Source organism: Buteo buteo, chromosome 10, assembly GCF_964188355.1.
Source record: "Buteo buteo chromosome 10, bButBut1.hap1.1, whole genome shotgun sequence".
Taxonomy (NCBI): Eukaryota; Metazoa; Chordata; class Aves; order Accipitriformes; family Accipitridae; genus Buteo; species Buteo buteo.
In genome coordinates, this window is record NC_134180.1 from 24,761,263 (window position 1) to 24,771,053 (window position 9,791).

The 9,791-nt window shown below is 40.4% G+C and overlaps 1 protein-coding gene across 2 annotated transcripts; it reads right to left on the reverse strand.

Annotated features, from left to right (window-relative positions):
• Positions 1–966: 966 nt before the first annotated feature.
• RWDD3 (RWD domain containing 3) lies at positions 967–9,791 on the reverse strand. Of its 2 annotated transcripts, none has more exons than XM_075038938.1 (4): positions 9,696–9,791; positions 2,791–3,275; positions 1,959–2,074; positions 967–1,860 (listed from the first exon to the last, which is right to left on the reverse strand). In XM_075038938.1, exons 1-4 carry the CDS (start codon positions 9,778–9,780, stop codon positions 1,707–1,709), a joined length of 840 nt encoding a protein of 279 aa, XP_074895039.1. In that variant the 5' UTR covers positions 9,781–9,791; the 3' UTR covers positions 967–1,706. The 2 variants fall into 2 exon arrangements, with proteins under 2 accessions (XP_074895039.1, XP_074895040.1); XM_075038939.1 differs by lacking the exon at positions 9,696–9,791 and adding an exon at positions 4,784–6,046.

Sequence of the window (9,791 nt, forward strand, 5' to 3'; positions counted from 1 at the left end):
CAGGAAGCCATTTCAAAATAATATAGAACTGATTTGTAAAACCTGTTTAACCCACTGTTTTCTACTGTGCCTGAAGTACTGGATGTGCCACACATGAAAGACTCATTAAGAAGAACTTTTGCTACTGTCTTATTAACTAAGCCTCGGTGCATAAAATAACATGCAACATATGTATTTGAGACACTCCATATTACGAAAATTACCAAACTCCTTAAAAACTTAAAAAACACTCAGTCTACAACCGGTTATGCATTTGATATCTCAAACAGTAAAACCTAAAAATCTTAATAGTTTGCTTTAGTTGCTTTTCTATTATACATAAAGAAAGAGGTATGATCTCATGGTCTGAGTATGAACCGGGAAATCAAAATGTCTTACATAATCATTTGCCAAACCACACTATGGGAACTAACCAAATTGTACCAGCCTTCCTCCAGTACAAAGGAGATAAATTAATTTACACTGAGTTGATCAAATGTATTTGGTTAACAAAGAATACCTAATACATTTGGCTTCTGGGAGTGAGTTTTAGAGAGCAGTAAAGCCCATGTTTAGCTACATGCTAAAACCAATTGAAATGGCATTGCTACTTACTGAGAAACTCATCAATTCAAAATTTTTACTACTGGACAATTTATCTAGTCTTGCTAGAGAATGGTATCAGGTAAAATAGAAAACAAAGGACATTAATAATTATAAGAAATAAGTATCCAATTCTCCCTAGGCAAATAGAACTTGCACAATTGAATTTGTAAAAATGATGTATATAATTTGTAACATTATACTGAAGTAAAACACAGACTACTGATAAAAAAAAATGTATAGGCTGGCCAAGGCCGCTGACCAATCAAAAAAAAATAATGCTAAAGGTCAGGAGTTTTTAATAGGGAGTTATAACTTACCAGCTTCTCAAATGACAGAAGACTTGACAGAAGTCTTGAGAGACAGAGGACTGAAGTCTGTATATATACTGCTCTGGCAGTTTAATTGAATCAAGATATCTAAAGATGCACAGACAGGAAAACCGGATAAAATGCAAAAAGGAATCTGTAAACTATCAAAGAAAATATTATGAATGGCTTTACCTTAGCTTTTTAATCAATTTAAATTCTCCACTTGGGTGTTTTTATACACTTTAGAATAAAAACTAACATTCAAAAAGACACTTCTAAGTTTTTTCAGGCCCCAAGTGACATGAGCTTTTTCTTTAAATCAACAGTCTAGCATTTATAGTCAAATAAATGGAGAAGAAAAAGTTAGAAGATGAACACCTAAGGGATATTAAGTATATGCTGCACTCAAACATTCAACTCTGTTTGCTATGCTTTTTAGAGAAATACCTTCATATAAGCTTTCAACACAAAATTAATCATGCTTTCTAGCAGGCCATTATGAAAAAACACTACCATGAGAGGTAAAAACCAAAACACTGAAAAACAGGCACTGCAAAACACAGTCTAACTAGAAGATTATTATTTTAACATGATGTCTTCCCAATCTCTCATGCTTGCCATGCAATTATCGCAATTAACTCTGCATTCCTTGGAAAAAGTTATCGATACATAAATGTCAAAAAATTATCAATTCTTAATGTATGAATTGCCTTCTCCTTCTTGCAAGAGGATGGCTACTTCTGCAATTTTTTGTAGAAAAGCTTTAATGTTGTTTGCCAAATCCGTCCTTTCATCTTCCACCAGCATCTGCAGTCAACTACTGCTTTGGTCAAAGGGTCCAGTGTTTTCTTTTAATTTTAAGAGAGGAGGCACAAACTCAGAGAAAAGAGTTGTAAGTCCTGCAGTTTCAAATTCCTTTTGTAGCTCATCCAGTGTTGAATATTCTTTGACTTCAAACGTCTGAAACCTACATTGTAAAAAGGAAACTCATGAATATGCCTAGATTTGTCAGAATGTAATTATCGATTCTGTTACTTTTCTATCCACAACAGTACTAAATTATACCTTTTATGCTGTGACTGTACTTTAGTCTCACAGAGTACACTAATCGTTTTCTCTTTGCATTTCTTTCCGCTTGAGTCCACATCTACCTTAGAAGTTTTCTGAAGAATTAAGTACTCCTGAATGACAAAAAAGAACAAAATATTAAATGTCACCTAGTATCTTTGAAGTTTAGTAAAATGCAAAAATCCATATGAAACATAGAGATTTCTTTCAGAACATAGCAATCTAACTTTGAAAGTGCCCATCCCATCCCAGAAAGTGCACGACTGTTTCTATTCATCAGCTTGAAGTTAAGCGCAGTCTTAAGTGATCTAGAGAACATGAGTTTGAAAAGCCTAAACATTCTCCTCCAATATCACCACAAAAACCTGCCTAATGTACTGGGAAGTTCATAAGTACAGACAAGAAGTTCAAAACCCGGGTGTGCACTAGGAGCACCATGTTGCCTAAGCCAAGTAAAGAGACAGTAATGAGCTATAAATATGTCTGTTACTAATTTCTCATCACAAATTTTCTGTTTTCTGGGGCATTTGGGAAATACAGGAGACTGAACCTAGGCATATTACAGTCATGAAACACAGGGAATGCAAGGGTATAATTACAGTGGGAAGCAAAGCAATACAGGCCACAGGTCTACAGGTATCACTGGTTTCTTTCTCATAGAATACCTTATTTTTCTTAAATACAGAATAAAGTTGTTGGGCCTTCCTACCCTCCTAATGATCAATCTGCTTCCAAAATTGTTAATCTTAGAAAAACACACACAAAATATTCAGACAATACGTTTCAGTGGTAAATCGATAGAACTAGTCAACATTCATTGTTTCTGCACCTTAATGTTGCTCCTGTCACCCTGAAGAAGAATCAGTATTATCTTGCCCATGAACATCAGTCTTCCAGTCAGCCTTAGATCTGAAGCCCATTTTTCCACAGTTTTGACGTACTTTGCCTTTGCTCTCATGTGATCTAAATGCAAGAAGAGCATCCAGATACCATCCTCTGTACTTGTTCCTTTTGACAAAGCAGTTTTTTCCTTGCAAACTGTTGCTGATTGCTTAATGACATATTTAAGATGCTGCTGTATCCAGAGAATCAGATCATGTACCATGGGTTCAGAAAGATGCTTCTTTGCTTGTTCAAGTAATTTATCTTTCACGTCCATACACTGGGCCCTTGTAAGCTGGTCTGAGTTAACAGAAATATCTGGTAGAGTTGATGGATAATTGACTGGTAAATGAAATAACAGCTTTAAAAGTACATCTGTATCCAGCAGTTCCTTCACACTGATTTGAATTCTAAATGTGATTCCATGAGTCTCTGGAAAGTATCAAAAAATAAACATTAATAGTTTGTTTGAAGTTGAAATACATATATATTATTAAGTCATGTTATTTTCTTTAACAATTCAACTCAAATGACTGCCATTCTATATAAAATAAGGGGTGTGGGTTTTTGGGGGGGGGTTGCAACCAATGGCTCAAGCTATACTTGCAGGGACTCTTGAAATGAAACACTTCCATATCATACTAGAAGGAAAGTTATTACCACATTCTAAAAAGTATTCACACCTTTTGGCTCTTTCAGAGTCTAGACAAGCCAGTAAAAAAGAATTGTCTCTCTTAAAAACAGGTAAGTCAGGTTCTACAGCTCAACAGCAGCAAGTACAACTGAAAATAGAGACTTTTCTGGATGGACGCAGCACTGCCCTAACTTTGCTCCTAGAGAAATCTGTAAGACTTCTGTCCTGGTTTCAGCCGGGATGGAGTTAACTGTCTTCCTAGTAGCTGGTACAGTGCTGTGTTTTGAGTTCAGTATGTGAAGAATGTTGATAACACTGATGTTTTCAGTTGTTGCTCAGTAGTGTTTAGACTATGGTCGGGGATTTTTCAGCTTCTCATGCCCAGCCAGGGCACCTGACCCAAACTGGCCAACGGTGTATTCCATACCATGTGATGTCCCATCTAGTTCAGGAACTGGGAAGGGGTGGGGGGGCAGGGATTTCGCCGCTCGGGGACTGGCTGGGTGTCGGTCAGCGGGTGGTGAGCAATTGCCCTGCGCATCATTTTTACATTTCAATCCTTTTATTACTTACTGTTGTCATTTTATTAGTGTTATCATTATCATTATTAGTTTCTTCTTTTCTGTTCTATTAAACCGTTCTTATCTCAACCCAGGAATTTTACTTCTTTTCCTGATTTTCTCCCCCATCCCACTGGATGGGGGGGGGGAGTGAGTGAGCGGCTGCGTGGTGCTTAGTTGCTGGCTGGGGTTAAACCACGACAACTTCTAACATCAATACCAGCACGAGGCAAATAGATTTGTACTGAGTATTTTTTAAGACAACCATTCAAAAGCAGTTCCACACTAAAGAGAGACTTGGAAAGAAAAAAGTCAGATTCTTTGTCCCCTACAACTTTCAGAGAAAATATGCTTAATTCTTTTCTGCTAACTTCTCTACATTTACAACAGTTGGATTGACATAATGAAAACATCTCTGTTGTACATCTGCCGCTAGGTGCTACATACATACATATATATATATGCATATACTTATATAAATGTACCTGTATATATCTGCATATCTACTCAAAACCTGTTGTTGGTCTACTTTAGAACTGAATTATTTTCAGAGTGAAAAGGATAGATACAGTATGCAGCAGGAGGGGCAGAAGACCACATCCTCCTGACAAACGACATAATCAAAGACACTGAATATGAAAGTTATGTACAGTAATTCCTGCAATAAAACCTTTCTGACTAAAACATGTTTCACAGAAAAACAATACAAAACTTCATAAAGTGAAAAGCGAGGACAAAGACCTAACCTACTTTTGCTCCATGAAGAAAGAGGGTATCAGATAAAAGATGATCTTCTTCAGACGGTCTCTGCTTCACCCCTTTCATGCGTTCTAAACACTTCACACCTTTTCTTTAAAAAATTGCTAAAATGTCAGGTTGATTCATACTATGAGGGCAGAAGCCAGATTTAAAAGGCAGATTAGAACAGAGCTGAGTTTCAGAGGAGCTCTTTTGAAGTGACTTGCCTTCCTCTCCCCCTACCTTATCTTATCTTCCTTTACATGACAGTCAGTTGAATTATCTTCGATTAGTATTGCTGATGCTGCTACCCAACCTCAGTGCTTTCTATGATTTTATATTTGAACCCTACTAAGTAAGTGAAAGAACCTAAAAGTGACCTGGACAGACAGAAGCACTTTAGAGAGCTTAGCCAAGCAAGGGCTTGTTTCCAAACCTCCTTCCTGGGTCATACGAAGAACTCTCTAGCTCAGAACAGTCACAAAATAGAATAGGCAAACCTCCCAGACCCAATAATCAAACTCTAGCATTACTATAAAGAAGTCTCCAAACATCTACAAACCATCACTACCTAAATAGAGTCAAATCCAGTGCTGAAAGTAGTGGATGCAAATCCAGTGAATTAAATTAAATTACACCCAACCATGCCCATACCTACAGACACTACGTATCAAAGCTTCGTTCCCTGCCAACATAAGTTGGTCTCCAGTCGTCTAAGACACTATGAAAGGTTCAAGACTATTTTTAAGGCAATTTTATTCCTCAGAAATGCACCAGCCTTGGAAGAGACTCCAGTATCCACAGTGCCCATCTGGCAGCACACGGCCCTCACTCACGGGCAGGAGCTACACAGGAGGACCTCAAGCCTCCCTGTTCCAATCTCTGTCTTCTGCTGCCCTGACAAACGTTTCTTACTGGGCACCAGCAACGATAGCTCCTCTGCAATTACGCTAGGCTCGGTACACAACCACACACACAAGAAGAAAGGCCTGCACTGCACCTCCTGGGGCCCCCAGCATCCTCTTGGCCGCCATGGAGGGCCTCCACACACACCTGAGCATTGCACCGCACGCAGACAGTGCCTGCCAACTCATCTCCCTCCAGCTGCCTCTTACACAGGGCAGCCCCACCAGGTACGCAGCCAGCTGCAAGCAAGCTGCGTTTGGCTGAACCCTATTAAAGTTAATATATTCCTGCCCGTGAATCACTTTATTTTAAACTATGTTGTCAAGAAATTTAAAAATGCACAGCTTACAAATGAGTTGAAGAATGCTACTCTGTTGCCAGCTTAATTACAGCAACAGAAAAACATCTTACCTTTCTGATAATCCTCCTAGGTTTTTTTCACTAGCTTGTCATAACAGATCTCACCAACTCAGAAGTAACTGCAGGATAAACAGACAGGCCAACTTTGTCCCTTCGGCAAGGGCCTCCTGCTGCAGTGATCATATTCTTAAGCCTGCAACAATCTCACACCTATCCCCGTGATGATGAACTAATCCAAAGGAAGCGGCGCAGCCTCGCATCCCAAGGTGTCTCACCCTGAGCCGTCGTGAAAAGCCCAGCTGTGCTCATTTACATCTGCTTCAGACTTACTTCTAAAAAGGAGAATTGGTTCAAAACATTTGTGGGGCTACAGTGTCTAAAGTTTATTTAAACATTCCAGCGTCCATTTTCTGCACCAGTGCTGCAGACAGCTGGCAGAACAAAGAGCAAACCACCGTTGCCCTGCATAACGATGCGCTAAAGAAATATTTCCTTTGTTTGCACACACGACAAGGTCTGAGTTGTCTTCATAGCAAAATGGTGATTATTTCTGAAATAAAAGGTTGGGTATGACCGTTCTGCTGGCATTTAATGTGCTAATGAGACTGAACTCAATACATTTTAACTCATTTTCCCCCATAGCCGCATGCTTATCAGTATATTTAGCTCTAGCATACTTCAGATTTTTTCTTATGTTCCACGTCAACCAGATATCCCCCTCCTCTCCTGCCCAAAGGCATTTTATGCAACACATGCAGTCTATTTTTAAATTCAGAAAATGGCACCTACTAATGTACAAGCTTAGAATATATAAATATATTTTTATAGCATGCTTGGTGAGCAAACCAGAAGAGAACAGATTAACAAGTAAATTGTGGATTTCTATCTGTAACGCTAACCTTTGTAAATAGATATGTAAGGTAAAAAAAGATATGCTGTAATTAGTTTATTTAAATTCATCAACACATTGGTTTTGATAAAAACATATATTACATTCTGAATACTTCATTGTTAAATTCCAGAAAGCCAAAGTTTTTAGCATACCAAGATACCTGCAAAAGCATCTTCTTACATTCCTCAAAACCATAAATCCCCAATGGCCTCCTTTTTGATCCTGTGGATCTACACGCAAATCACTCTTAATGTATTAGAGATAGCATAACATAACAGTCTTACTGGAAGTTACTTCTGTGCACCATTTGTCAACAATAATTTATATGGTTTGAAGAGATAAAGCAAATGTAAGCTAATGAATACAGCAAAAGTTAATTGTATACAAACGAAGGGATTCTGTAGCTCCAACATAAAAGAGAAGTAAATTCCCAAAGTAAGAAAACTACCAGTAATCATTGTTGTAAATAATCTTTTCAATTCCAGCAGAAAATGATGGAAATCAAGCAGATATGCATGATCCTAACATATCATGAACACAGCCTGGCTAAAGACCCTGCAAGGTCACATAACATCAATATAAATATAACAGCCTGTTCCCATTGTGCTCTTGTGGTGCTTCACTTTATGTTCCAGGAAGCTTTTTAAGCCTTTTACATCCTGGTAACTTATAAACACAAAATCATTTTTCTGTATGTGAAGCACAGAAGGATGTGCAAATAATTCTCTAACAGATTTGGAGGAACAGACATGCATATGCAATGTTCAGATACGTTCACATTTTTTAAAATAAACCTCTGTTAAGCCTGGATCGTGTATTTTCAAACTATGCCTGAAATAACATTCCTGAACTTTTTGACTTTAAGAAAATAAAACTCAGTTGAAACACTTCATCAATAGTATTTTAAAAATACAACTCTAAATACCAATCAAAAAAATAAAATGGCAGAATTACCTGCCTACACTGGAGCAAAAGATGTGTCATACAGATCTAGACACAAAACAATTCTGCTTTTAGATTACCACAGTTAATTGTGCTCCATGCAGACACTAATGTCTTCATCCCTCTGAGGCTGTCTACACACAAAGTCCTCTTTTCAAATAACCACCTGCTGTTATGTGCAAATCTATTTCAACAACTATTTTCAAATAAAAATTTGAGGCTTATTCAATTAATTTCTTAGTAACTTTTTAGCTAAATAGAGTCATTCAAGAACAGCCATGTGTAATTTCACACCAAAGCAGCACAAAGTTGTTTCCACAGAATCACAGAATAGTTGAGGTTGGCAGGGACCTCTGGAGGTCATCTTGTCCAACCTCCCCGCTCAAGCAGGGTCACCTACAGCAGGCTGCCCAGGGCAATGTCCAGACGACTTTTTAATATCTCCAAGGACGGAGACTCCACCACCTCTCCGGGCAACCTGTTCCAGTGCTCGGTCACCCTCACAGTTAAAAGTGTTTCCTCATCAATCCCAGTTATTTTGGGCTGAATACACAGGCAGACAAAATCTGATGGCAGGCCACTAGATCCATTTTTAATAGCATTCTCCAGGATTTTACTGCAGTCCAAACAGCAGGAAGCTGCTTGCTGTCTGTCACTCCACTGGGGAGCTGGGCAGCACGCTGCAATAGCTCCCAGGACACCAGGGAACAGTAAGTGATACAGAATATATGCATATTCTGTGTGTTTGTGTGTGCATATATGTATTTCCAACAAATAGATAGGAGAGTTGTCACATCTGTGGTAGGCACTAAGCAAAATTTACTTACGCTCTGGATTTGAAGAGACATGCAACACTTGCATATCCCACCTGACACTTTCTTTAAGCGTTATAGTAACTGCTATTGTACACTAGAACTACTGAGATTTATTCTCCCTTGCTGAAGGAGCGTCTTCACAGCACTGTGACGGCACAGACTGATAAAGGTCATCTCTTAAAAATTATGTTCTTATCAGCAGCCACCATGGCTGGTGCAGAAAACATGGAGTAAAGATGTCTACATTTACTGCGTTCCTAGCCTACAGCATCCAGCAGCTGATGGGAGCAAGCACTACAAATCTTCTCACCTTCCCACTCGCAGCAAACATGAAAGATTAGTCTTGGTACCCTGTAAAACCTACAGCCATACACATATTGCTGAAGCTGGAGACCATTCGGCACATCACAAGGCCCAGATTATTCCCGTACACCCAGAAGACAGAGATGACCCAAGGCTTCTCATGCATAGCAACAGCTGCACCCCTGTTAAATATTACAGGATAAATACCTGGTCTTGTTACACGTATGAGACGCAACTGCTTATTTACCTAAATCGCAGCCAGCCCATTCCCACTGCTGCCCTTTGCCTACTGCAAGTTTCTGCACGCACTGCAAACAGCTGTAATTAAGAACGTCGCTAATTATAAACGAGTAAGACCCGCTACGGTTTGTCCCCTGCTGAGGCCAGCAGCAAAGACACGCGGCAGGCCAGCGACAGGCGAGAAGGCACCCATCTTTAGCGCTGCCGATAATAGCAAGCGATTAAGCCGGTGACTGCCCCGCTGGTGGCAGAGTCCCACCGTGAGCGGCCCCGGAGCGCCTCCTCTCGGGGCCGGGCCGGGGGTAGCGCGCCCGGGGCACGGCCGCGCCGCCGGTGCGGGGCAGCGGGAAGACCCCCGTCTGAGGCGGCGCCGCCGCGCCGGGTCTCGCTCGGGCAGCGCGGCGAGACCCCGCCGAGCAGAGCGACCCGCGGCTCTCGGCAGAGGAGCGCGGCCGCCTTCACCTGAGACCGCCAGCACCTCGCAGGCGTCCGGCTCGCAGTAGATGGCGGCGAGAGCCGAGAGCTCCTCCAGCGCCAGCTCCAACATGGCCGCGGCTG